General features: G+C 51.2%; 12 protein-coding genes across 19 annotated transcripts; 6 read left to right on the forward strand and 6 right to left on the reverse strand.

Moving 5' to 3' along the window:
- Positions 1–406: 406 nt before the first annotated feature.
- H257_14890 (hypothetical protein) lies at positions 407–2,060 on the reverse strand (the record flags this gene model as incomplete). Its single annotated transcript, XM_009842802.1, has 1 exon — positions 407–2,060. Exon 1 carries the CDS (start codon positions 2,042–2,044, stop codon positions 407–409), a length of 1,638 nt encoding a protein of 545 aa, XP_009841104.1. The 5' UTR covers positions 2,045–2,060.
- Positions 2,061–3,703: 1,643 nt separating this feature from the next.
- On the reverse strand, positions 3,704–5,431 carry H257_14891. Of its 2 annotated transcripts, XM_009842803.1 has the most exons (6): positions 5,113–5,431; positions 4,916–5,068; positions 4,209–4,853; positions 4,097–4,150; positions 3,975–4,036; positions 3,704–3,893 (listed from the first exon to the last, which is right to left on the reverse strand). In XM_009842803.1, exons 1-6 carry the CDS (start codon positions 5,404–5,406, stop codon positions 3,806–3,808), a joined length of 1,296 nt encoding a protein of 431 aa, XP_009841105.1. In that variant the 5' UTR covers positions 5,407–5,431; the 3' UTR covers positions 3,704–3,805. The 2 variants fall into 2 exon arrangements, with proteins under 2 accessions (XP_009841105.1, XP_009841106.1); XM_009842804.1 differs by lacking the exon at positions 3,704–3,893 and having other exon boundaries at positions 3,920–4,036.
- A 34-nt stretch (positions 5,432–5,465) lies between these two features.
- H257_14892 (hypothetical protein) lies at positions 5,466–9,186 on the reverse strand. Of its 4 annotated transcripts, XM_009842805.1 has the most exons (12): positions 8,544–9,186; positions 8,360–8,494; positions 8,119–8,301; positions 8,009–8,066; positions 7,888–7,929; positions 7,774–7,782; positions 7,651–7,712; positions 7,161–7,530; positions 6,487–6,632; positions 6,095–6,427; positions 5,933–6,037; positions 5,466–5,879 (listed from the first exon to the last, which is right to left on the reverse strand). In XM_009842805.1, the coding sequence occupies exons 1-12, from the start codon at positions 9,140–9,142 to the stop codon at positions 5,513–5,515; spliced, it is 2,409 nt and encodes an 802-aa protein (XP_009841107.1). In that variant the 5' UTR covers positions 9,143–9,186; the 3' UTR covers positions 5,466–5,512. The 4 variants fall into 4 exon arrangements, with proteins under 4 accessions (XP_009841107.1, XP_009841108.1, XP_009841110.1 ...); XM_009842806.1 differs by having other exon boundaries at positions 5,466–6,037; XM_009842808.1 differs by having other exon boundaries at positions 5,933–6,427.
- A 642-nt stretch (positions 9,187–9,828) lies between these two features.
- On the forward strand, positions 9,829–11,833 carry H257_14893 (protein transporter Sec61 subunit alpha). Its single transcript, XM_009842809.1, has one exon. It carries the CDS (start codon positions 9,854–9,856, stop codon positions 11,279–11,281), a length of 1,428 nt encoding a protein of 475 aa, XP_009841111.1. The 5' UTR covers positions 9,829–9,853; the 3' UTR covers positions 11,282–11,833.
- Positions 11,834–11,843: 10 nt separating this feature from the next.
- Positions 11,844–13,344, forward strand: H257_14894. Of its 2 annotated transcripts, XM_009842810.1 has the most exons (4): positions 11,844–12,700; positions 12,748–12,933; positions 12,986–13,119; positions 13,166–13,344. In XM_009842810.1, the coding sequence occupies exons 1-4, from the start codon at positions 11,929–11,931 to the stop codon at positions 13,313–13,315; spliced, it is 1,242 nt and encodes a 413-aa protein (XP_009841112.1). In that variant the 5' UTR covers positions 11,844–11,928; the 3' UTR covers positions 13,316–13,344. The 2 variants fall into 2 exon arrangements, with proteins under 2 accessions (XP_009841112.1, XP_009841113.1); XM_009842811.1 differs by having other exon boundaries at positions 12,748–13,119.
- An 83-nt stretch (positions 13,345–13,427) lies between these two features.
- H257_14895 (ribosomal protein L32) lies at positions 13,428–14,214 on the forward strand. The gene has a single exon (XM_009842812.1). The coding sequence runs from the start codon at positions 13,450–13,452 to the stop codon at positions 13,771–13,773; it is 324 nt and encodes a 107-aa protein (XP_009841114.1). The 5' UTR covers positions 13,428–13,449; the 3' UTR covers positions 13,774–14,214.
- On the reverse strand, positions 13,430–14,592 carry H257_14896 (hypothetical protein; the record flags this gene model as incomplete). The annotated part of the gene is made up of 3 exons (XM_009842813.1): positions 13,430–14,172; positions 14,219–14,313; positions 14,360–14,592. 3 exons carry the CDS (start codon positions 14,590–14,592, stop codon positions 13,853–13,855), a joined length of 648 nt encoding a protein of 215 aa, XP_009841115.1. The 3' UTR covers positions 13,430–13,852.
- Positions 14,593–14,637: 45 nt separating this feature from the next.
- Positions 14,638–15,642, reverse strand: H257_14897. Of its 2 annotated transcripts, XM_009842815.1 has the most exons (4): positions 15,375–15,642; positions 15,220–15,313; positions 14,929–15,160; positions 14,638–14,883 (listed from the first exon to the last, which is right to left on the reverse strand). In XM_009842815.1, the coding sequence occupies exons 1-4, from the start codon at positions 15,599–15,601 to the stop codon at positions 14,711–14,713; spliced, it is 726 nt and encodes a 241-aa protein (XP_009841117.1). In that variant the 5' UTR covers positions 15,602–15,642; the 3' UTR covers positions 14,638–14,710. The 2 variants fall into 2 exon arrangements, with proteins under 2 accessions (XP_009841117.1, XP_009841116.1); XM_009842814.1 differs by having other exon boundaries at positions 14,645–15,160; positions 15,375–15,637.
- A 79-nt stretch (positions 15,643–15,721) lies between these two features.
- Positions 15,722–18,944, reverse strand: H257_14898. 2 transcript variants are annotated; one of them, XM_009842816.1, is made up of 9 exons: positions 18,873–18,944; positions 18,491–18,804; positions 18,384–18,432; positions 18,213–18,301; positions 17,780–18,140; positions 16,980–17,117; positions 16,730–16,908; positions 16,516–16,623; positions 15,722–16,455 (listed from the first exon to the last, which is right to left on the reverse strand). In XM_009842816.1, the coding sequence occupies exons 1-9, from the start codon at positions 18,921–18,923 to the stop codon at positions 16,212–16,214; spliced, it is 1,533 nt and encodes a 510-aa protein (XP_009841118.1). In that variant the 5' UTR covers positions 18,924–18,944; the 3' UTR covers positions 15,722–16,211. The 2 variants fall into 2 exon arrangements, with proteins under 2 accessions (XP_009841118.1, XP_009841119.1); XM_009842817.1 differs by having other exon boundaries at positions 15,722–16,623.
- On the forward strand, positions 15,726–16,748 carry H257_14899 (hypothetical protein). Its single transcript, XM_009842818.1, has 2 exons — positions 15,726–16,641; positions 16,710–16,748. The coding sequence occupies exon 1, from the start codon at positions 15,755–15,757 to the stop codon at positions 16,160–16,162; it is 408 nt and encodes a 135-aa protein (XP_009841120.1). The 5' UTR covers positions 15,726–15,754; the 3' UTR covers positions 16,163–16,641; positions 16,710–16,748.
- A 183-nt stretch (positions 18,945–19,127) lies between the features above and the next one.
- On the forward strand, positions 19,128–20,140 carry H257_14900 (hypothetical protein). The gene has a single exon (XM_009842819.1). It carries the CDS (start codon positions 19,215–19,217, stop codon positions 19,917–19,919), a length of 705 nt encoding a protein of 234 aa, XP_009841121.1. The 5' UTR covers positions 19,128–19,214; the 3' UTR covers positions 19,920–20,140.
- Positions 20,141–21,466: 1,326 nt separating this feature from the next.
- H257_14901 (hypothetical protein) lies at positions 21,467–23,937 on the forward strand (the record flags this gene model as incomplete). The annotated part of the gene is made up of 5 exons (XM_009842820.1): positions 21,467–21,548; positions 21,631–21,775; positions 21,815–21,941; positions 22,893–23,740; positions 23,874–23,937. 5 exons carry the CDS (start codon positions 21,467–21,469, stop codon positions 23,935–23,937), a joined length of 1,266 nt encoding a protein of 421 aa, XP_009841122.1.
- Between the last annotated feature and the right edge of the window lie 17 nt (positions 23,938–23,954).

Raw genomic sequence — 23,954 nt, forward strand, 5'->3', positions numbered from 1 at the left:
CTTTGGATGGTTTTAGGAGCTAAAACAACGGGCAAAATATGTGAAAAGCACAATAATTCGTCAGTAATCGGTGAAGTCCGCCCTAATTACGAGGGCATACTTTGATCGTCCATCTGGTCTGGTTTGTTCTGATAATCTACGCTACAAATCATGCTACAGGTGATCCATCGCTTCTAATTTACTGATTTTCCACCTACACTACAATCCTCTTAATACAAACTCCAAATATAAGTGCACATGACCAGACGACTACTACGTACTCCGAGTAGTAAGCAGGTGCAGGTACAAAACAGTCCCGAATCGAGCCCGTTGGACGACCATAATGCTTCCTCCTAATCACGGTCAACGGCGTCCATCCTAGCGGGTTACTGTAATACAGTAGTTTGTTCAGTAACGTTAGTGTTGATTAACATCCCGAGCCACCGGCCAAAAGGTAGCACGACGTGGATTCAAACATGGTCATCATGATGGACGTGACGGAGATGCAAAGGATGCCGAACGTCACGACAATGATCAACGCGCCTATGATGGGGTACTTGCCTCCGTGTTGGAGCATTTCCTTGACAGCGGCCTTTCGCGGCGGCAGGATCACCGTCCAGCAGCACGCAATGACAGTTGTGGCGTACACGACCAAGAACGAGTACGCGGCGTCGTTGCGGACTTCGGCGGTGTCAGTCTCAATGTCGGCTTTGGTCACTTTGAGCTGCGTCGAGTAGACGTTGGTGATCATCGAGCCAAACACTGTGGGGAGGTTGGCCACAGTCGTGAGCAGACCGTACATGAGGCCTTCGTTGCCGTCGCCCGCCAGTTCCACAATCACATACGTGGACACAACGAATTGGATGCCAAGGGGAAATTGTTCGGTGAGGGGGATGCCAAGGTAGAACCACTGGTTGCGCACGATATCGTAGATGGTCAGGAACTGTGCGATGGCGTCGATGACGCTGCCAGTCAACGTCGTGATGACCAAGATAACGCGCCAGTTCCAGTGGGTGCCCCATCGGCCGACGGCGAAAAACGTCGAGGACAGGATGAAGTACGAGAGCACGCCAGCGACGGAGCTGTTGACGGGCTCGACGTGTGCCCAGTAGACCTGGATGTAGCTGCCCGCCCACGACGAGATCCCGGCCGAGAACAGGTTGAACATGAAATTGAAGATCATGACTTGCCACACGGCGCGCTTCTGGATGAGTTCAAACACGTCGTGAAAGTACGCGGCAAAGTGGATCGCGCCGCGCTTGCGGTCTTTCATGAAAAAGTACACGACAAACACATTCGCGACCACGGGCACCGCGAGGATCCCGAAGAATGCGTTTACGCTGATATCAAACCCAAATTTGCCGCCGTAACGCTCCGAGCTCATGAGGAACCCAGACAACGCGGTGGACACTGCTTGGAACACGAAGCGGGTGCCGTAGATGGACGACTGCAGCCGCCCACGCACGCGGTCGGGTTCGCGTTGGGCGTATTCGACCACCATGGCGTCGCATGCGACGTCGGCCATGATGTAGCAGAAGCAGGCCACGGAGCAGAGCAGCACGAGGAGGGATCCGTTGGCCTGCGCGGCCTTGATGTTCTCGACCGATTTGTCCCCGACCACCGACGGACCAGCCGGTTTCAATGCAATCACCACGAAACAGATAGCAGTCATAAGCCATCCAATCAAAATGTATGGCTTGCGGCTGTAGCCCATGATGGGGAAGCAGTCCGAGAGCATGCCGTAAAACACCTTGAACGACCAGCCCAAATTCATGAGACCGGTCGCAGAGCTCAGCGCGGCCGCCTCCAAGCCAAAGTAGTAGGTCAGCACGGGCAGCCTCATGCCCGTGAGTCCGCCGTAGCAGATGCCCACCACGGCGTACTGGAACAGAAGGGTCATCACTTCGGGGGACGTGTACACGAGCGCGCCGCCTTCGCGCAGGGCGCCATCCTCGAGGTCCAGCGGGGTACTTGTGTCTTTGAACCCGTCGACATCCTTGTCGGCCTGTTTCGTGACCGACGTGATGAATGACACGCGTTCTTGGTGGAGATGGTTAGCTGCCATGATAAACCCAAAAGTGAGAAGATGAGACTGAGTTTTCAAGCTCGAACGCTGAATATGGTTATGTTTTCACCAGATGTATTGCGACTAGTTGAAGTTCACGATTTCGCCAAATCTATACCGGTATGGTACAATGTACAGTGCACTGTGTACGTACTGTACTTCATGCAGTTGAGAACGCCACGCTTGGGCACTGTCCTTGATGCTTGGGATTCTTTACATGTCCAGCTCGACATGCACTGGAAATGGCAATGTGCCTATGCAAAGTGTCACGATGTTTATGTGTCTAGAGCAATTTCGTCATACATACAACAGTTATACATACGTAATACTGTATATACTCCGAAGTACTTCGAAGTACAAAAGTATTTAACTGGAAGTTTTTGATACATGTAGCCTAACCGCGGAAGCTCGACAAGGCGTCCCCATAATACAGTAGAGCCCCCTCCGAAGGTGTAGCTACTACGCCTAGACGATGGACGCGATGGTCACCAAGACTATCCAAGCCCCAATCCAAGGTGAGCAATTCAACTTAGTGTGCACGACGTACTCGGTGGAGGCAAGGGAATTCCACCAACATATGGAACGTGAACTTTATGACGCTTTAAGTCGATGATGTGAATCAAGTGAATGGATGTTGGTGGCGGGCAAGTTCTCGTCTGGTGAACTTGCCACGTAATGCACCAAACATACCAAAAACTTGTCCGAAAGAAGCATAACGTTACAGCACCAGTACATACCAGCGTCATGTCTTGGATGTGACATCACGCAACTGTCTCCTTTCACCTGTGTAAAGTATGGCTGCCCTTGTCTGAATAAAAACCCAGCAATGAGCACTAACAGTGATCGAAGGCGTCGAGGGGACAAATACAAGTTCGAGACAACTTTTCTGAAATTTTGTATGTGTGTGGCACTTGATTGGAGCAACAAAACATTCATTACGTGCAAGCCTTAGAAAATGATACTGTATCCTACGAGATATGTTACGATAAAAGCGAAAACAATAAACCTTTGGAACACTGTCTATCCCCTATGAATACTCCACGGAGTACCAGTGATTTTCAAAATAGTACTAGTATTTAAATAGTGCATAACCTCAAATTTAGTATCTCAAAGTAACCCTAATCCTGGTTGCCCCTTGATGCCTTCGATCACTGTAAATCAGTAGTTTGAATACAAAACCCCGAAACCCCGAAACCAAGCCTCAAAATGTCACATACGAAAAAAATCGAAGTCAAAGTAATCGTTTAATCAAAATGGAAATTGAGGTCAATATAATCCAGCATACTTTAATCAAGATAATACAATTGGTCAACACCATAACAGTCAAAATATGCCTTTCAAGCGTAACAATTTATTGTTAATTGTATGCGTAACAATTTATTGTTAATTGTATGGACTTTGAATATAATAATATTTTCCTTAGTACTACTAGTACTACGTAGTATTAGTACGAAGTACTAGTAATAATTTAACAGACTGTTATTAATACTTAAGTAGTACATACATACTATTTATAGTATGTATTGTCCTCCTTTTCGCTGAAATTTGGACTTGGTGTGTTTATCAGGTAGCTAAGGATTTGTGTCAAATCTTCATCAATGTATGGTTTATGTGTGGTGAATAATTCCATATTGTTGAACAACTACCCCAAAACAGAGGTTCGCAATTCAACTGACTTTCATATTTTGATCCATGTTCAATCTGTTAATAGTTGCCGTCGATAATATCTTGCATATGCTATCGGATCGATGGATAGTAAAACTACATGCAATTCGAGTGGTACGCCAGGCCAGTCGAATAGTCTCGGAACGCAGGCGGCACGTACGTGCTGTCGTCCGCCGTCTTGGCCCTACAAACCACACAATCAATATATATATATATATCATATCTTACAATCCATCATAATATATATATATATTCTCTCTCGTACAGGATTTTCTTGCACGCGTTGCACGGGGTTTGGTACACTTTGTCAAAGTAGCTCATCCACGTCTACAAATATCCTTATTAACAATCAAAACCACAAATATATATATATATATCTGTACGTACAAAAAAGTGGTAAAAGCACGTGTCGGGGTAGTGCACGCGCAGATAACTCAGGGCCTACCAACCACCACAAACACATAAATATATATATATATATATATATATTTCACCGTACCTGGCGAGCATGCAGCGTGATCTGCTCAAATAGTTTGTGCTTGGACTCGGACCAGGCCCCGAGCGGCGCCGGTTCGTTGAGCGGAAAGATGCTGATGCGCTGGATGAACTTGGTCACTTGGAGGCCGGCGGCGCGCGCGGTTTCCTGCTCCTTGCCGCTCTCTTTGGCGTCCAGAATGAGCTTGCGGAGCTCTTCCTGCTCGATTTTGGTGGCTTCTTCCGCCGCCATCTTCACTTTGGCGAGCAGATCGTCGCGTTTCGATTTGCGCATCACCTTCTTCGCCTTGAGACTAGCCTGCCGCCGCTTGGCCCGCAGCCCCCGGTTCATGCCGAACGCCGGCGAGTTGGGCGTCGATGGCGTCATGGGGCTCGCCGACACGTCGCCGTCCTTGGGGCCGTCCTCGGGGATGTGCGGGCAGAAACTCATGTGCACCACCAGCTCGTTGTGCAGATGACACGTGATGGAAGTGATTACCTTGCGCCCGCCGCGGGTGGTCTCGGTCTGCTTCCAGAACTTGGCCGCTTTGTTGCGCTTCATGATGTACTCCATCATCTGCCCCAAGTCGGCGGGCTGGAGATCGCCCTGCTCGTCGAACACGATGGACCGCGCACGTTTCGATGACTTGGGCGTGAAGCGGTCGTTCACCTACGACAGATGCTTACTGTTAGTTCATTCGCGGAATATCGTGTGGATACAACGATGTGTACCTTCATGGGGGCCTTGACCTTGTCGATGGGATGCGTGGCGTACCCAGCGGGGGCCAGCGCAGATGCATGGGAGGATAGGTACTCCATGCGTGGGAACCACGTTGTCATTTGAGACAGCCACACGTTCGCTCCCTTGCCCGCCAACTCGCGCACCTATGTTACAAGTGTAAGGACCGACGACGACGATGGAGACGCACCTGGAGCTTCCAGTAGTACTCGAACATGAGATTGCGCTGCGCCTGGGTCACTTTCTCAATGTTCTTGGTCTTGTCCTCGAACTCGACGCTCAACTTTTTCAAAATCGCCAGGTTCGACTGTACGCGGTCGACCTTTCCCTTGAGCGACGTCGCGATCGAAGTCGCGTTGGCTTCGCCATCGTCCGACGCTCGACTCCCCAAGCTGCCTAGCTCGAAGATGAGTGCCTCAGCTGCCGCGCGGACGGCGCCAACGCGGCCGGCCATGATGTCTGCAATGCCCACTGGATCGCTCATATTCTGTGATGGCAATGCTGGTAAAACTACCTACCGTCGTTTATATCTCAAAACTGAAACACGATTTGATTGGTCGTAATTTAGCAGCCAATGAGATTTGTTCTATTTACATCTGGAGCTTTTTGTGCTCAAACAACTTGGCCATTGCCGCGTCCTTGCCGTTGCGGCGACCGCCGGCGCCTGGCATGGTGTAGACAGACAGCCTTCTGCTTGATGGAGCCCCTTCAGCAGAGGAGGAGGCACCCTGTCTCTGTGTCTCCACCAAGCGCCGCTGCTCGGGGTCTTGCTCCAGCGTCATGGCAATGCCTTCGTTGATGAGCTTCCGCATCTCGCCGCCCATGTTCTTGGAGTACAACGTGAAGACAGGGTACGTCACCTTGGGCTTGGGGTCTAACTGTGCAGGGGATCCACCAATCATCGTGCCCCACGCGCCATTCTGTACGATAGCCCGCGCATCGCTCACTTGGACTTGTCTACACACTCGCCATGAGCATTATTCTACTGTCACGCCCGCGTCCTTGGTTACCTCGAGCTCGTGTTGGACGCCACATGTGCAGCGTATTCCTGCATCGCTTGGATGTTTTCCGCTCGCTTGGCGGCCAAATACTGCATCAGCAGCTTCGCCTTAATGCTATATCCATATCCCCATCTTCAATGCATCTCGAGTTCCTTACACTCATCACATTACCTCTTTGGAATGCGCACGACATGGTGGGCATGATGCTGCATGCGCTGGAACTCGATGGGAGTCAGCATCGTCTGCATGACGCTGAGCTGCTGCTCCATCTCGTCGAGCGATTCTTCCTGGATGCCCGTCCGCAGCAGCCGCCGCGTCGTTGCCAATTGCGCGCTCGTATCCGCGCCAAAGTCTGCCGCCTGTGCGCCGCCGCTGGAGGTCGTCACGAGCACCGTTTTGTTTTGCTGCAGCTGCAACTTTTCGGTCCGCTGGCGCTCCCGGTCGGCGTTGTCCCACAGCAGCGACAGCGCGACCATGCGCGCGCGGCTGCAGCTTAAAAACGCCCTACTCCCACCAAATGTCCACATTGACCATCACTCTGGCTGTCGTTCGTCTATTCGTACTTGCTCGCGCGCTGGGCGTGGATGACCCGCCACCGCCACCGCGCCATCATGACGCGAAAGTTGCCAGTTTCCGAGCTCCCGTTGAAGTAGTCGACGAGGAACCGCCGCAGGACGCCGCCCGCCTTGGCCTTGTTCTTGCACATCAGCTATAGAAAGGGGATTGGGCACATTAGGTACCATCTTAGACACACATCAGACAACTGTATATATTAGACATAGTAACCAATGAAATAAATGCATTCGTTTTCTCATCGTCCAATTATAGTGGAAAAAAATGGTGGCCGTAATAAACAAATTGTGGATTTTCCAATGGTGGCAGTAATGTATACTAGTACAAGTAACAGAGAGCAAGTATATGGTTTTAGAAGAAAATTTCAATAACCGTTAATGGTCAAACACATTAGGCAACCACAAAATCCACGCATCAGAGCTTCAAATAGAGTATCATATTCAAACAACACATTATTAATAATAGATACCATATTGGACACAGTAGGTAACCAACCATATTGGACACATTCCATAGCCATATTGGACACATTAGATAGCCATACTAGTAGTAGATATTAGATGACATATTCGTTGACACACTGGGATACAATTATAATCCACGCCTCAGAGTCCCAAATTCGAGTCCCATGTTACGAGAACAAGGTAGTACAAGTATTTCACACCTTGAAGGTCAAACTCCACAGGATTTGCCTCGTTTTGAGGATGATCTGCAGCATGGCTTTGGAGTTGGAGAGGTGGACCTTGCGTCGCCATACGCGCTGGATCAGACACACGGCCGAGACTTGGCGGAACTCGACGGACTTGCGCTTCTTCTCAGCGGCTAGGAGCCGCTGCCACGTGGACGTGATCACGACGACCGCGACCACCTTGAGCCACAGCCGCCCCTGGCTCTGACACGCCAAGCGCCTGCGTTGCTCTAAGAGTTTATGCGCGCGGCGGTCCAGTTGCTCCAGTCGCCGCTGGTGCTCCATCTCAAGCTGGGCTTTGTGCTTGGCTTTGATCTGCACCTGCTGCTCCTTGCGAAGTTTGGACCTACCCATATATATATATATTTTTTTTATATACTATTTTATTTTTTTAAAAATTATAATATATATATATATATATATAGATCATGGCATCTTCTGTTGATGGTGTGTATAGTAACGTTACCGTTCGTCCCGGTAAGCTGGCGGCGGCACCGTGAATGCTTTCGCCTTGTTACCCTGGACAATCTACGTGTATAAAACCTGTTTACCAAATGCGGGGCGTTAGTTGGGCCGTTGACCAACGTACATCGACTTCCTAGGATATTACCGAATTACTTGTATTAGACAACTATTTTAATGTCATTTTAGTAGGATAGCTCCCATTCAACGATAGGAAGTATATATATATATATGTACGCACCGTGCCTTTCTTCTTCAAGTCTTGAAACTCTTTGATACGGCGCTACACGCCATAGTACAAGGGTTGGAACAGCAAATAGGTTATTATCAAATATATATATACTATAATATATATATATCACCTGGAATTGCTCCCATGCCCGTGGATCTTGCTGCAGCTCCACAAGCATGTGGTGGATTCTACATATAAATCGTCAGATTTCGTCATCGAATTCAAAACAACCTAACTTACCGCGCTTCGACGGTCAAGTCCCGCGACGTCAGCACCGCCGGCACCGGCGGCGCCGACGAAATCGCATTGCTACGGGTGCCCAAAACGCGCTGTTTGGCTTGTGGAGACTTGCGGCCCAGGTCGTACTGTGGATGATCTCTGGCGTCAACAAGATGGGGCAAGTGACTAGCGCCTTGCTGCTGTCTGTGCTCAATACCCGATATTAAAGCCTCGAGTTAATTGAAACTGGACCAACACCTACGAGAATTTGATGGTCGAGATGACGGCGGCGGCGGCGGCGCTATGCTGCCGATGGGACGATGTCGCATGTTGCCTCGTGTCATCCTCGTTGTCGTTGTCGTCGGCGGACCGCCACTCGCCCATGGACTTGATATTCCTACGAGTATTACGTTGTCACATATACGATGACATTGGGGTTGAGTTACATGGCCCAAGTGCACGGGAGCACGGAGAGGCGGATAAACTCGAGAATGTGCTCGCGGGGAACGCCCCACGCATCCAAAGGTGGTTTCTGGGGGCTTTGCAACGACTCATCCACCACCGCTTCGCTTCGAAGTACGCGGCGGCGGCGGCGAGGACTGCTCTGAGGACTACGTGTGGCGGTGGTTGAAATAGCTGGAAAGGCGGTGGGAACGACGTCGTCGGCATGTCGACGGGTGCTGTTGCCATGCACACTCGTGGGGCGAGGAGACGGAGGGGGGCAGCAGCGGGACGATCGCGGGGACGGCGCCGTGTAGACGTGCCTCCGGTCGGTGGTGGCGTCGTCGTCGAAAAGGCGCAGGTCGGCGCACGCGGACTGCATGAGTCGCTTCGCATGGCTCGGAAGTACGATAGGATGCTGCTTTCCTTCTCGGGGGCTGCGGGGCACACGACAAGTGGGCTTGGCGTCGCTGGCTATCGTGATGACTTTCCGCCCGCAGGAATCGTATGTGACGTGGTTATGCGATGCGGCACCCTTGGCCGGGCGAGTCGTCGTCGCCTCGAGGTGGTCGATGATGAACCCATCGATCAACTGCTGCTGCATGCTTCCAAGGGCATCAATCAAGTCACCGGTTTCAACAAAAGAACGTGATGCTTTGCGGTTACAAGTGAAACGCCAAGTTTTGAGAGCACATGACGACAATACGTTGCCCCTTGTGGCCACGTGGACGCTTTTGAGCAACAATCCTGGTGGGCAATACTAGTATTGTAAAGATTGCGACGTAGTAGTAGTTGGATGCTTACGGAGTGGTCTCATGCGCACAGAGATTACCGATGCTGCTGGAGCATCATGAGTATTCCATGTTAACGTTAGTACGGGCAGTCAGCCTATAGACTAGCCATCCCTGCCTTATGCATCCTGTGAATAGTCCTACATAGGTATCTCCAAGGGACACCACGAAAGGTTGCGGATGGCATGATGGTGATTCAATAATATCATTTTGGCGAATCAGAGTGTCGTGAGCTTCAAGTATACTGAAATGCATACAATTGCCGCCACGTCACCTCTGCCTCGAGAGCCGCACAAATTCAAGCTCGGCGGTGGTATTTAAAAACGTGTCAAGAAAATAACACTTGAAATGTGTATGGTATATCGTGAAATAAAATAAATGTGTTCAAGAATACGGAGAGGAAAAATATCATCCGACGAGGTATACAAGTACCAAGTCAAAGCATATCAAGTGGAATATTATTATTCCGTTGCAACACTTAATTTTGTTCCACGATCCATTCCTTCTTTTGCAGAGTCATCACCATGCGCTTCCTGCACTTGATCCGCCCGGTCATGTGCGTGCTGCCCGAAGTGGCGCAGCCTGACCGCAAGATTCCGTTCCGCGAAAAGGTGCTTTGGTCCGTGATCGTGCTGTTCATTTTCTTGGTCTGCTGTCAAATCCCCCTGTACGGCATCCAAACGTCTCGGTCAAGCGATCCCTTGTACTGGATGCGTGTGATCTTGGCGTCCAACCGCGGCACGTTGATGGAGTTGGGGATCAGTCCCATTGTCACGTCTGGCCTGGTCATGCAAATGCTGTCCGGGTTGAAGATGATTGAAGTGGACCAGAGCTTGAAGGAAGATCGCGCGTTGTTCAGCGGCGCGACCAAGTTGTTTGGGATCCTCATCACGGTCGGCCAAGCCATTGCGTACGTGGCCTCGGGCATGTACGGTGACATTGGCGAAATCGGCGCGGGGAACGCCATCTTGATCATCATCCAGCTGTTCTTTGCCGGGATTTTGATCATCATTTTGGACGAACTGCTCCAGAAGGGCTACGGCCTCGGCTCGGGCATCTCGCTCTTCATCGCGACCAACATCTGCGAAAGCATCGTGTGGAAAGCGTTCAGCCCAACGACCATCAACACTGGTCGCGGCACGGAGTTTGAAGGCGCAATCATCGCCCTCTTCCACTTGCTCATCACGCGTTCCGACAAGGCCCGCGCGTTGAAGGAAGCGTTCTACCGCCAAAACCTGCCCAACTTGACCAACCTATTTGCCACGTTGCTCGTGTTCTTCGTCGTCATTTACTTCCAAGGGTTCCGCGTCGACCTCCCCGTCAAGTACCAAAAATACCGCGGCCAGCAAGGCACGTTCCCCATCAAGTTGTTCTACACGTCCAACATGCCCATCATCTTGCAAACCGCGCTCGTGTCCAACTTGTACTTTGTGTCGCAACTGCTGTACAAGCGCTTTGGCGGGTTTATCCTCGTGCGCATCCTCGGCACATGGCAAGACGTTGAAGGCGGTGGCGGGCAGTCGATCCCTGTCGGCGGGTTGGCGTACTACATGTCTGCCCCTCAATCCGCGGCGCAGATTCTGTACGATCCCATCCGCTTCGTCATCTACGTGGTGTTCATCCTGGGCTCGTGCGCGCTGTTTTCCAAGACGTGGATCGAAATCTCGGGCTCGTCGTCGCGCGATGTGGCCAAGCAGCTGCGCGATCAACAGATGGTCATGAAGGGCCATCGCGATGCTTCCATCGTGCACGTGTTGAACAAGTACATTCCCACGGCCGCGGCATTTGGCGGCATGTGCATTGGCGCGTTGTCGTTGGTGGCGGACTTGTTGGGCGCGATCGGGTCGGGCACGGGCATCTTGCTGGCAGTGACGATCATCTACCAGTACTACGAAACGTTTGCCAAGGAACAAGCGGACGTGCCGTTGGCCAGCATGTTTGGCTTCAATTAAGTATGCAGAAACGACAAGATGAAGATATTCAAGGGGTTTGGTTGCGCTTGGCGTGCGACGAAGACGGCGAGGCTGCGCTGGCAAGGACACATTTCTACCAAGGACATTCCCGTACAAGACACATGACCTGGTGTGTTTGTTGCTCACCTCCACATTGTACAATAGTATAGCTGGATAGAACCGGAGGACCACAAATTGGATCGATCTGCCGTCAGGACCTCCCCGTTGCGCCTTCCAGCGGCGCGGCGTCGGCGGATCGATTCTAGGTGTGCGAGAGATACTCCATGTCGGGGTAGTCTCGGTGTCGACGAGCGAGCTAAGAACAACCAAATCCAATCCCATCTTCACTTGTACCTTGTTCCTTGTCACTCCTCGTCGTTGCGTCATGAGCGCCGCCGCCGAAACCCCGATAGCGCCACCGCCGTCGGCGAAAAGGGGGTTGGGTCGAAACTGGCATTTGAACATGGTGAAACTTGAAATTCGGCAATGCCTGTATAAATGAATAAAACGCAGACGTGTATTGTGAAAATTAATACAACGTGTCATGGCTGGCAAAACGCAAGTCGCCTCCTCAAGTGCCGCAAGGAGAGCACACACACACACGTGAGCGACGCAAGGTCATTTCGCTGGAGGACGGACAAGAGCACATGGACAAGTCCACGCGGCAACGAGCGCAGCGTCGCAGGAAAGCACGTACCAATGGCGCGAAGGATGGCGACAACGACAATGCCAATGGCAGTAGCATGATGCGTTCGCCGCCACCGCCAAGATCGCGGTCGTTGTTGCAACAGCAGGACAAAGACCAGGGCGACGGCACGGCCGTGTCCGACTCGGATTCCGACGACGAAGCGGATAGCGACAAAGAGACAACGTACAGCACGTTGCTCCAGGCACTGAACGCCCATGCGGAGGACGCCGAGGCTGAGTTGAAGCAAGACAGCACGCTCGAGGGCGACGAGTTGGAGGCAGTGGTCGAGTTCAAGGACCGTATCCTGGAGCTTAAGACGAAGGTGCAGATGATCGAAGATGGAAAGTTCGCCGAGTACTGTCGCCGGTGTGCAGACTTCAAGGACGACCGGTCGCGATCGCTTGAGACTGCCAAGCAGCACAAGGAGTTGCAGTTGAAGAACGTCGAGGATCTGCGGCTGTGCGACCTCCAGACAGCAGACAACGTGTACGCCACTGCGAAGTCGCATGTGAAGAAGCGATTGGTGGACAAGGTGACGTCCATGTTGACCGATGTCGACGCCAAGCTCAAGCAGCTGGACATAATGGAGGCGGAGGCATCGTCCTCGGCTCCAGTGAAGAAGGGTCCCATTGAGGTGCCTAGTGTTGGTTCAGAGCAAATCGAAGATGATGACGACCAGCCCCGACCAAAAAAGGTCAAGCTGATGGCATTTGATTCCGTGAATATGTCAGGTACCGTTGATGTCACTAAATGGAGGGAAGGCGACGATTGAATATAGGACCATTGGCGACGAAAATCAAAACCCAAGTCCCTGGCTACAAGGACCTGCCGTACGAAAACCTCACCGCCTTGTCCTCCGACGACATCAACGCCGACTTGCATGCAGTGTGCGCCGTGTGGAAAGCGGCCGTGCCTGAACCCCCATCAAGTCCCCAGGCGCGAAACCCCCTTTCATTGGAAACAGGTCGGTTGATATGCGATGGAACACTCCCTGGAAGGATGTAATCACATTCTAGTGGCCATTCATTACAATCGCGGACTTCTCTGGTGCGGCAAGTACATCTTTGACGAAGGCGACGAAGTGGTCGTGTCGTCCAAGGTCATGAAGCGAGAATACATTGGTGTGATCCATGCTCTGTCGAATGACGCTGTACGTCGATGTCAACCGCTTCTTCAACTCACGGATCGACATGTAGGTGTTCCTTCGGCTGAATACCGGCGAGACCGCCCGCGTACACTACAGCCTCATCGCATCCATGCGCTGCGAGCTCAAGCCGATCCTTCGAGGCAACGCCGGACTCAAGAATCTGCAGTCATGTGGATGGGTTCGGTGCGAACCTTTCTAACTCGAGGAATATATGAAGTTGTTCAGAATGTAATTCTATCCGGACGAGTCGCTTCTTATCCGGATATTTCGTAAATTGTCCAATCAACGCACGGCATTTTATTGACTGGCACCTCAGTGTGCAAATCTCGAAGGATGGCGTTGGTGCGACTGGTGTCGAGCGTGCGGCGCATGCTGCAAACTCCGCAATGGAGCTTCCTCCCCCAAGTTCAGCTAGAATTGCTTCCAGGTGTGCATCTCCCTGAAGGTGATGCGGATGAAGTCGATGACGATGCGCTGTGGCATGCCTGCCCCAAGTCCAAGGTCACACGGTCTCGCAAACGCATCCGAAACAACGACCCTTCCAAGCGCTTGAAGAACATCGTGCATTTGCAGGATTGCGAACACTGCGGCAACAAGAAGCTCCGACACAGACTATGCATGGGATGCTTCAAGAAGGGAGAGTACTTTACGGCGTAAACCATTCAACCACTCACTCTACCACGAATTGAAGATGCGATCGTGTGTTACCATTATATATGCTTTGTTGTGACTCCTTTCAATCGATCCATCCATAGAATTCAAACACGAGATGCAAAAGCGGCGGGGACAGGTATCTCCACGAACATGCGGGTGGTAAGCGAGGCGATGATGGGCTCCATATTGACGTGAGGAACAAATGAACCCATCGCCGCCAACTTCGCACATGATGCCGCGCATCATTGGCGCAAAGGATCAAGTAGATGACTTGGCGTTGGGGATGAGGAAATCTACGGTGGTACTCGGGCGTCCAGACAGGAGACCACCGGGATGACAGTTTATGACGCAGGGAGGATGGCATGTTCCTCGTCTGTCGAAATAGGATCAAATCCTGTCGTGCTAGCACATATGTGAGAACATCTACTGTAATGAACATGGGGCTTACGAATGGAGGCTTTGCTTGCGCCTGCGAGCAGGAGGGCTTCAGCCATCGAGTGATTTCGGCGACTCATGGCCAGCGCAAGAGGAGTCGTTCCACATCTAGCATGACGGAATAAGCTACACAATGTACTGCATTGGTCCGTACAAAGTCTTAGCGTTCACGTCGACGTCAGTTCGGGCGAGCAAGTGGAGGAAGAGGTCCATTTGACCATGCTGAATCGCGTGATGGAGCGCCGTCCACCCATCGCCGAGTGTGTCGTTGATGGAAGCATGTGGGTCTAGGAGATATGCATGTACTTGGAGGATGTTGCCAGTGACAGCTGCGTTCCGAAGGAGGTGGGCGGAACAGCGCCGAGTATGAACCGCCACGCCCGACATAAAACTGGGCAACAATTTGGACCAATCAACAAGGAGTACGTATTAATTTTATCCAATCAACAAGGAGTACGTATTAATTTTATCCTATATTATCCAATCAGATCGTACAAAACAGCACTTAGTCGGCATGGGGGTGGAATTCTGCATGCTCTGCCACGGGAATGTCGTTGACGATGGGAGCAGCTGCTGCTGTAAACGCATGGGGATTGCATAGAAACTTGACAAAGGTCGGCGTTTCCAGGATGCGGCGGACGCGCCATCCTCGGATGTCGGCAATGGCAGGGTACACATCTACACAAGGCATTAGCATTTCAAACGAGGAAGCAACACACAAACCTTCAAAGAAGTAGTAAATGTGTCCGACGACGATTCCAATCAAGTCGATCGTGGCGCTGTTTCCGAGAACCATGGAGAAGAGCAGGAGTACCCACGGCAAATACGGCGCCGTGAAGGGAAAGAGGCCGAGGAAGCTCAACCGAGTGTGTTCGTTTCGTCGGCCCCATACGTACACCATCATGAACGTCAAGGAGGAGCCGAGGAAGTGGACGCTCACAAATGGCGCGACAAGCTAAGCATGCACGTACATTATGGAAAGAGCGAGTTGAAGGAATGAACACATTTGCTTACAATCATGGTGAGGGCGCCGAGGAGAAGCATGTACAGGAAGTCCGCGGTACGGCCACGGAACGACCCTTCCTCGAGCATGCGCGAGTATCGCACGCTACATACGCCATCGCATGAGACCATATGTACACTCAATGGAGCAAGGGAGGTGCACGTACAGGAAATACATGTGAAAGATAAAGTCGAGGCTGAACAGCCCAAAGAAGAGGAAGTTGGTGACGAGGCGCCACACTTGGCCGCGGTAGAAGATCAGGTTGAAGTTGAAATAGAGGGAGAACGGCGATATCAGCTCCAGCGCGCATGCGACCGTCGTGAGGAAGGCTCCTGTCAGGTACAACCGGCTGATGATTGGGATCTCATAGTACCATTCCAGCGGATCGTTCATGCTTCGTCCGGTCCGTCGGCGGCAACACAATGATCGAAGGAATTCGAAAATGTCCACATTTCGACCAATCCTGTGGGGGCACGAAAGCACAACTCCAAGTTGATTATCCGGTAGTCCGGATACCCATCCCCCAAGTATCCCCATCCATCATCGATGGCGGAAGAGTACCGCCGCCGCTTAGACAACAATGTTGAGTCGTTGATTGAGAACTTCCGCGGGCTGGTCACTGTGAGCAAGATCAAGGACAGAACGCAGACATCCAGACAGGCGCTCCAGAGTTCCGTGTACGCGACGACCTTGGTACATGCAGGGGAGTCACTGCTCAAGCTCATTGCCGAACTTAAGCTGTCGTTGACCCTCAACGACTTCGAAGGCATCAACCAGCAAGTGGACGCTACCAGCGAATCCCTCAAGGAGAAATGCGACGACGTGGACACGTCCATCGAGCACTTGTGCTCGGACGTTGCGGCCGCGCTGTTCGAATTGGAGAACCACTACGCCCAGAGCAAGTGGCGCCATCCCACCCCGGACGGCGCTGCCAACCCGCCCCTTCTTCCTTAGATATATATATATATATACGCGATCTTCGAATTCACACACAATAGTCATCTTAGTCGTCCTCATCGTCCGAGTCTCCTTCGTCGTCGTCCATATCCAGGTCGTCATCGTCGTCGGGGACGGTTGCCCCCAAGGGAGGATTCGCCGACGACGTCGCGGATGTCTTGGCCGTCGCCGGCAGCAGCGCATGCAGTTGGTCTGTCTTGGGCTGCTGGACTGCCGCCGCCTCGCCTTTCTCCTTGACCTTCCACTCGGCCATGCGTTGCGCGTTCTCCCTGTCCGCCAGCGGTTGATAGCTACGTTGTATATATATCCTTGTTCATATGGAGGATCAAGTACGAGATATATATATCTACCTAGCTCGCTGCTCTTCAGTCAGCTTTTGCCACATCTCCCCCAGCAGTCTCGACGCTTCCTTGGCACTTGCATTTGGGTTTTGCGCCATCAGCTTCTTCCGCCATTGCCTACCAACCACACATATTGTACGTTTCGTATTTTTATATTTATAAAAAAAATGAATAATAATCTAAAGAAATATTATTTGATTCAGGTGTTCGACTAAGTTAATACCTGCAAAAGATCAAAAATGTATTCACAGGCTTGGGCGGGCGATTCGGCTTGCCGCTTCCTTGGGGGTACGCTGCATACTGACTGGGAAACATCGCGGCACTGCGCACGGGAAAGTACGGCATCACAGACGTCTGCAGCGGCGCCGGCATCGACGACGTCGGTCGCATCCTCTTAAAATCCTACACCAAACAGCAAAATTAATATATTTTTTTCGAATATATTTTTAAAAATGATTTTGTTATGAATTTACCTCCCGTTCCAGCAGCGCAATGTCGTCGGCCACGACATAGCGGACCTTGGGCTCCCATAGCTTGGCTTCGTCAAAATCTCGAAGCGGGTGGCTCGTCACGGGGGCCAGTCGCGCTTGCTGTTGCTGCCCGTCGGATTTCTAATGCGACTTGTTATTAGCTGATCAAAAAAGTGATCTATAAATCTAAATTAGAAATAATAAAAAGTATAAATTTATTGTCGATTTGATACAAATTGGGGGAGGGGTGCAATCGAATCGCGCCGACCAAACCGATGTGATTGGTTGAATTTCATTGAGAAGGTTTTGATTGGCTAATAATTTTGAGCTCATCTGAAGTAGCCAATCAAATCGATTTAAATTCCAACGAGAAACCCAAGCCACAACACGAAATTTCACTCGAAAGCACAATATTTTAAAACATGAATACCAAGTGATATCGATCCATCTGCATGTCATTGGTGTACGACATAAATTAGTGTTGGAGGCATCCCACATGTCAGTTCAACCAATATACGCGCAATTGGTGTGTGACAAAATTAGTGTGAACAAAATTAGTGTGCATGCACTTGTCAAGTCTATATTCGAATTTCGAGTGGGGTGTTCAATCGTCTCAACAGAACCAAATCAAATCGACAGACCAATCAAAACGCCAGAAAAATTTCAAGTGGCCAATCCAACTCCTGGAATCATCGAATTAGTGTATGACTTCAAATAGTGTGATACATACATTTTACATGCAATAAGTCAGGACAAGGATTTCAATCTCCAAATGTTGGTTCATAGCACAATATACCACGTACTTTGGCATATGCGAGCAACTGGTCGCGAATCGAGAGGGCAATTTGCACTTGGAACTCGCCGTCGTCGAGTCCGAGGTCGGCACACAGCGCCGCGGCAAACGCGTCGGGGTTGTTGAGGTCGTTCGAGACGTCCCATTCAAACGAGTCGATCAGAACCGTGTCGTTGATGCGCAGTTTGATGTAAATCGGGATCAGCGCAGTGTCCTTTTTCGTCGTACTGGACGGTTTGTGGACATGTGACGTGGCAGCCTCAACTTGCAGTCGAATGGCAGTAGCAATCGGCGCGTAAAAGCAGTCGGGCAAGTCCAAATCCCGAATCAACGACGCAGAAAACGTATCGTAGGTAAAGTCGCTTTCATGTCTATATATGTATATATATAAATATATATATAAATATATGGCGAATGAACGACCAAGAACGGATAAGTCGTACATGTTGTAAGCGAATGAGTCAATGTAGCGGTAGCCGTCGACGTCCACGTCCAGACGGATCGGCACGAGCGCCGATGCGTTGTGTGTGATCTACATATGAATAACGATATATTATAGTGGTACACACATATATGAAGAAGGATATAGAGGCATGCTGTCAAGTTGTTGGTACCTTGGGGTATTTGTACAAGGGTCGTTCTGCCAGTTGGACCAGTGGTTTCCTGCGTAGTAAACGACGCCAGCATGAGGCAAGACGTAGCGTACGCCACATCAACTTACCGCTTCGAGTGTTGATGGAACGCATCCATGCCGCCGCCGTCCCCGATGGAAGGATGATGCATCATGCGATGGGGAGCCTGCATGAGCATGGCCGACTTGTCCAGAGGTTTCCCGCCGCGGCGGTTCACGAGCCAGCCTTCCATGAGCCCATTGATGCGAGCAATGTTTCCTTTGTATCTCCCTAGCATCCACTGCGACAGCATCGATGCGTTCACCCCGCATTCCTTGGACACGTCCACTTGGCGCAAACCTAGCCTGGACCTCAATGCTTCGACTTCTTGCGCCAGCATGGACCGTTCAATCTCTGCATTGTCCTACGTAGCATGCGTGCATACTCATCCATCTCTTCTTCGTGGAGGTGGTCCGGACGACATAATTCTACCTGCTGCAGATGCGCAAAGTCCGATCCCGGCGGCCCCATCCGGCCCGACATGATGACGCTAGCTGAATCCTGTTTTCCGGATACATAATCATTTATCCGGATATGGCCATGACGAGGCCAAAGTTAGGGCCAGCCGTTGGGATATCTGTGGCCAGCCATTGCATCGAATGTCAAGAGGTTTAATTTTATTTGTCGCGAGGTCTAGTACAAATATCTATATGCGAAATTGAAAGTCGGAATAAAAATCATCGTGCAGTTTTCTAAATCGGATTAAAATCCACACCTCCACGGGCCATTGTGCAATTGACTCGGTCTTCCCCACATTATACATCCCAGAACATCATGTCCTTCACCGACGTCGCATCTGAAGTGGGCTTGAAGAAGCTGAACGGCTTCCTCACCGCCAAGTCGTACATCGAAGGCTACCAGTTCTCTGCGGCCGATAGCACCCTCTTCAGCAAGTTCACCACCGTGCCCGATGCTGCCAAGGTGCCCAACGTGTACCGTTGGTACGTGCACACCGCGTCCAAGTTGGGACTCCGCGTGGCGTTGACTGCGCGCAACCAAGTTGCCCAGCCGTCCTCCCCTAAGGCTGCTGCCAAGCCCTCCACCCCCAAGGCGTCGACCCCCAAGGCTGCTAAGCCCGCCGACGACGATGATGATGACTTGTTCGGTGACGACGACGATGACGAGGAAGCCGAAGCCGCCGCGAAGGAAGCCGCCAAGAAGCGTGCCGACGCCGCCAAGGCCGGCAAGAAGGAAAAGGCCAAACCCGTGGAACGATCGCAAGTCGTGATCGAAGTCAAGCCTTGGGAAGCCGAAACCGACCTGCTCGACTTGGCCGCTAAGATTAAGGCGCTTGAAATCAACGGGTTGACGTGGGGTGAAGGCCACAAGTTGGTCCCTGTGGCGTACGGCATCAAGAAGTTGCTCGTGCAGTGCATCATCGTGGACGACCTCGTGCTGTTGGACGACATCACGGACGCTATCGAGTCGTTCGAAGACTTCGTGCAAAGCGTGGATGTGGCGTCCATGAACAAGGTCTAAGGCGACCCCTTGGCAACCACCCACCCTCCCACCCACGTCCGTCGATCAACGAACGGGGCTGGGCGTAGTAAGTAGTGTAGGAGATGATGAAGACAGGTTCAGCTTCAACCACACCAAAAGTTAAGATTTATGATGTCGTTGGATTTCGTTTATACCCAACGACGTTGCCAAGATGGTGTTGGTGGCTGAACGATTGCGGTCATATGATTGATTAGCTTGCCAAACATTTCTCCAACTTGTAAAGCCAAGCAGCTTGCAATAGCTTGCGAAATGCCGTCAGAGGGGCGATGATGGAACACATGACATAACGTTAGCATGATTACGTACTAATCACGATTCGTGATCCCAACAGTATGCATACTACTACGTGAAAAAGGATTCAAAAGTTGGTTCAAAAGTATGTCATTTTACCCAATATTTGGACTTTTTTGTGCTGATTCGCCAAATCTGTCGATCTTTGTAAAGATCGTCCAGTATCACACTAATTTCAATCACACACTATTTCAATGTTGGATTATTCAAAGAGTGGATTTGATTGGCTAGTTGATTCTTGTTCTGGGTTTTGATTGGTCGATCGATTGTCTCCGATTTGGTGCTGCTCATTCGATTGAGCACCCCACTCCAATTTCGAATCCAATGAACAATACTACCACGCACAGTACTTCAAGAACTTAGTATGCAGTAGCATGCCAAATCTATCGTTTTAGGGTGCAAAAATATTGCAATATTCAGGCCCAAAACGCCATTTTGGGGCCGAATTCAACAAATCTGATAAGAATCGAAACATGTCTTGCTTGAAGAGATTTAACCCAAATCCAATAATTCCACGTGGGATTTACTCCTTGAAGAGGTCCAAAACGCCATATTACAAAATGGACCTTTTACCTCCATTTCTCCATTTTGAAAATGCCAATTTTTGGTTTATCCCATTTTGCGAGAACATGGAATATTAGTTAAAACTGACCCATCCTAAGAATATTAGGACCTAATTTCATTGACATTATATATCATCTCGTTTCAATCCAATAACGTTTGAAGACCGTTTCGATACGGCAGCAAATGCTGAAACTGCGAACTGAACCACAAAACTTTGCGTGCAGCCATCACTGACTTCAATCCACATCTCGTAGTATAGACATATTAGTAGCTTACAGTTCGTGATCTGCCGTAGCTTGTGGTTTACCTACTAGTATTAATTACCCTTGGACGTGTGTACTTGGTGACAGTATGCTATGCAGTACTAGTATACCCGAAATAATAATCCATGCTTCCACCAATCAGTCGTATTCTTTCGGAAAAAGTGCAAAACCACACAAAAATAAGCCAATCAGGATCCGTTACGCTCGGGAGTACGACCAATATTTTTTTCGTAACCAGGCGGCAACGATCGCATACAAATGCGTGCGGGCCAATCAAACCGTCACGAAACCGTTTCGCCCGTTAGAACAACACGACTTGTTACTCATTTCCGCATTGGCTACAAAGTGAAATCAGACGACGTGGCCACCAGCGTCCTCGCCATCATCGACTTGCCGACCTTGGCCAACATGGGGCAGTTGCTTCCATTTACGAAAACTCAGTACACCGAGACGCTGCGTGGGTACCTGAGTCCGTCGCGCGAGGGGTGCGGTACTGCACGACGTTGCTTTGAACAACAACTTGCGGTGGTCGGGGTAATATAACTTGACTGGCCACGAGGCGTTCGTCATAGTCGGACCCGTTCGACTTGCAAGCGCTGGGAAGAATTACACGTCGAGCATCTCCACCTCAACGGTCCACCCGACGTGTGTCTGGAACGAACTCACGCAATTGGACCGACGCCAACGTCCGCAACTTCAGCGCCAGCACGCAGCATTGTTGGTAGTTTGAGATGGCGCACACGGACGAGCGTCAAGGGCGGTACGCCACCGTGTACGCGTGGATACGGTGCTGCGCAACGTCGTGTGGAAGGACTACATGGTCAAGGCGAGCAGCCTCCACTCTGAGTTTTTGACGTGGCGGTTCAAATGGGGCTGGAGGAGGGTGGCAAACGTTTCACTGGACCACGTTCAAATAGCAGTTCCGGAACCGGAGGCAAGTCGGGATCATGGAGATAGTCGAGGTGAAAATAGCGGTTGGGATGATGGCGCAGTCAAATACATGAGTTCAGGGTCACCACCATCGACAGCATCGTCCTGTGCGCGTCCAACTACAGTACTAACATTTGCATTTGGTCATGGTTCGTACAGTGTATCGAGAGTAGTACAAGGAAAACATATGGGACCACTTTCGACCCAACCCCACATAAAGGACAAACTATACCTGGTGCGTCGAAGATCACCGCCTGCTCCGAGAGATGCAGGACACGAACGAAATCCCCGAATCATTCCGCATGTCGACTACATGTGCCCTTTTTGCAACGCTCTGCTTCAAAATGTTCACTTGATGAGAACTCGAGCATAGTGGGATGGATGCATGTATGTACAGCGGTTGTGGTGGGTGTTGGTCGACCTGTGAGTAACTAGGCGTGTCAAGTTCGACCACTTTTTATCTAGAATATTGTATTGCTGCGGTACCCATTCAGTAGGTGCGCGTTTTCTCTGTAGACACACATGAAGTTGAGCTTAAACTGGGAGATAATCCACATACGTAGAAAGGGAGTCCATGCAAGCATTCTAATCTGCGTGGGGTGAAGAGCACGAACAGGACTACGGACGAGGCACGTGCCTCGTGCCTCCCAACCTGGTCGTCGTTTCTAAATAGTGGGATGGATGGGTTCAGCAGTTTATGTCATATTTGTTGATTCCAGTCAGTGATAACTCTTGCAAGTGCATGCAATAAAGTTCCTGGTTGAACCTGGCAAACATGAGAAACCGCACTGCAACAACCAGTGCCAAACGAGCGACTGGAGCCACGTATGTTGATGAACTCAAAGTGAAATTTACGACCTCTCGCTCATCCCCAATCCGACACCATGGCTGACGCTACCGACAGAGCCAGTGCCGTGCCCGAGGCACACGCGCAAGCCATGCGCATGATGGAGGCGCGCGCGCAACAAGCCAGCCAGCGGAAGAGAAGGCGTCCATGCTGTCTGTCATGTACGAGCAGATGAAGGACGAACGCAACGCTGGCGTCCATCGGTTCTGCAACTGGGTCGCGGGCCAAGTGACCGTCGTTGGTTTTGACAACTTGTTCCCATTGGTTGAGGCGTGGGGTTACGAATGCGGTTGGCACCAGACAGCCGACGGAAAGACAGCGATCACGAAGCTACTCGACGAGTTCAAGGCCTCGAGTGGTGTGATGGTCGTTCCCGTTCCGGCCGCAGCAACAACCCCCTTGCCGCTGCCGCATACAAGTGTCGCTGAAGTCGGAGGCGACAAAGTTAACGATGGTTGCAATGGCGCCACGGCTTTATCGTTGGAACGTGCCCCGGGACCGATCAACCACCGAATGGCAAACCTTCTGGCACGCCCCACCCTGGTTCGCACCCATTCAGACGGGAAGGCCAAGCGAAAGACCCCCGATACACCCGAATCGGAGAAGCAATCGCTAAGACCGAGATCCATCGACGTGTTAATCGGCGCGGCGGACGCTTCAAGTTCCCCAACGTCGGGTTCCCCGTTCATCGAAACTTCGGACGCCGCGATAAGTGCGTCGAATCCGGCAAGATCTCCCGGCAGAGGCGTGTGCTCACTCCAAATAACCCAGCTCCTGGACAGAATTCGAGGAACCAAACCATTGGTTCAGTACGAGAGCGTTGCCTCGTTCGTACACGAAGCACATGCCCCGCCTGGCGTCGCTGCCGCCATTCAAGAATTCAACAAACGGCTCCGCGAATTCTGGTGCACGAGCGGCCACTTACTGTGGGAGTCACGGGTGCGCTGGAGGTCACCGCGGCCACCTTTAGCGGTGACGAAAGAACTGCGGAAGAATGTAGTGCTCTTGGTTGGACACCTCCATCTATTGAGGGTCCAGTACGGCGGCGACAGGCTCATTGAGTTTCTCTGTGCGGCGCCGCATCCAGCGTGGCCTTCTGTGATGACCCACCCTGCCACG

This window comes from Aphanomyces astaci, assembly GCF_000520075.1.
Source record: "Aphanomyces astaci strain APO3 unplaced genomic scaffold supercont1.64, whole genome shotgun sequence".
NCBI classification, from domain to species: Eukaryota; Oomycota; class Saprolegniomycetes; order Saprolegniales; family Verrucalvaceae; genus Aphanomyces; species Aphanomyces astaci.

Excerpts from the sequence above, each read along its gene's own strand:
- H257_14892 (XM_009842805.1), bottom strand. The coding sequence starts at position 9,142 with ATGCAGCAGCAGTTGATCGATGGGTTCATCATCGACCACCTCGAGGCG. Across the intron at positions 8,495-8,543 it reads CTCCCGTGCACTTGGGCCAT|GAATATCAAGTCCATGGGCG; the intron begins GTAACTCAACCC and ends TAATACTCGTAG. Across the intron at positions 6,633-7,160 it reads TGTGGAGTTTGACCTTCAAG|CTGATGTGCAAGAACAAGGC; the intron begins GTGTGAAATACT and ends CCCTTTCTATAG.
- H257_14894 (XM_009842810.1), top strand. The coding sequence starts at position 11,929 with ATGGACAAGTCCACGCGGCAACGAGCGCAGCGTCGCAGGAAAGCACGT. Across the intron at positions 12,701-12,747 it reads TGATTCCGTGAATATGTCAG|GACCATTGGCGACGAAAATC; the intron begins GTACCGTTGATG and ends GATTGAATATAG. Across the intron at positions 12,934-12,985 it reads CCCCCTTTCATTGGAAACAG|TGGCCATTCATTACAATCGC; the intron begins GTCGGTTGATAT and ends ATCACATTCTAG.
- H257_14891 (XM_009842803.1), bottom strand. The coding sequence starts at position 5,406 with ATGAGCGATCCAGTGGGCATTGCAGACATCATGGCCGGCCGCGTTGGC. Across the intron at positions 4,854-4,915 it reads AGGTCAAGGCCCCCATGAAG|GTGAACGACCGCTTCACGCC; the intron begins GTACACATCGTT and ends CATCTGTCGTAG. Across the intron at positions 4,151-4,208 it reads TCACGCTGCATGCTCGCCAG|GCCCTGAGTTATCTGCGCGT; the intron begins GTACGGTGAAAT and ends GGTGGTTGGTAG.
- H257_14895 (XM_009842812.1), top strand. The coding sequence starts at position 13,450 with ATGGCGTTGGTGCGACTGGTGTCGAGCGTGCGGCGCATGCTGCAAACT.
- H257_14897 (XM_009842814.1), bottom strand. The coding sequence starts at position 15,601 with ATGAACGATCCGCTGGAATGGTACTATGAGATCCCAATCATCAGCCGG. Across the intron at positions 15,314-15,374 it reads ATCTTTCACATGTATTTCCT|CGTGCGATACTCGCGCATGC; the intron begins GTACGTGCACCT and ends TGGCGTATGTAG. Across the intron at positions 15,161-15,219 it reads TCGGCGCCCTCACCATGATT|CTTGTCGCGCCATTTGTGAG; the intron begins GTAAGCAAATGT and ends GTGCATGCTTAG.
- H257_14898 (XM_009842816.1), bottom strand. The coding sequence starts at position 18,923 with ATGTCGGGCCGGATGGGGCCGCCGGGATCGGACTTTGCGCATCTGCAG. Across the intron at positions 16,909-16,979 it reads TTGCGCTGCTGGAACGGGAG|GATTTTAAGAGGATGCGACC; the intron begins GTAAATTCATAA and ends TGTTTGGTGTAG. Across the intron at positions 16,624-16,729 it reads ACATTTTTGATCTTTTGCAG|GCAATGGCGGAAGAAGCTGA; the intron begins GTATTAACTTAG and ends TGTGGTTGGTAG.
- H257_14899 (XM_009842818.1), top strand. The coding sequence starts at position 15,755 with ATGGCGGAAGAGTACCGCCGCCGCTTAGACAACAATGTTGAGTCGTTG.
- H257_14893 (XM_009842809.1), top strand. The coding sequence starts at position 9,854 with ATGCGCTTCCTGCACTTGATCCGCCCGGTCATGTGCGTGCTGCCCGAA.
- H257_14900 (XM_009842819.1), top strand. The coding sequence starts at position 19,215 with ATGTCCTTCACCGACGTCGCATCTGAAGTGGGCTTGAAGAAGCTGAAC.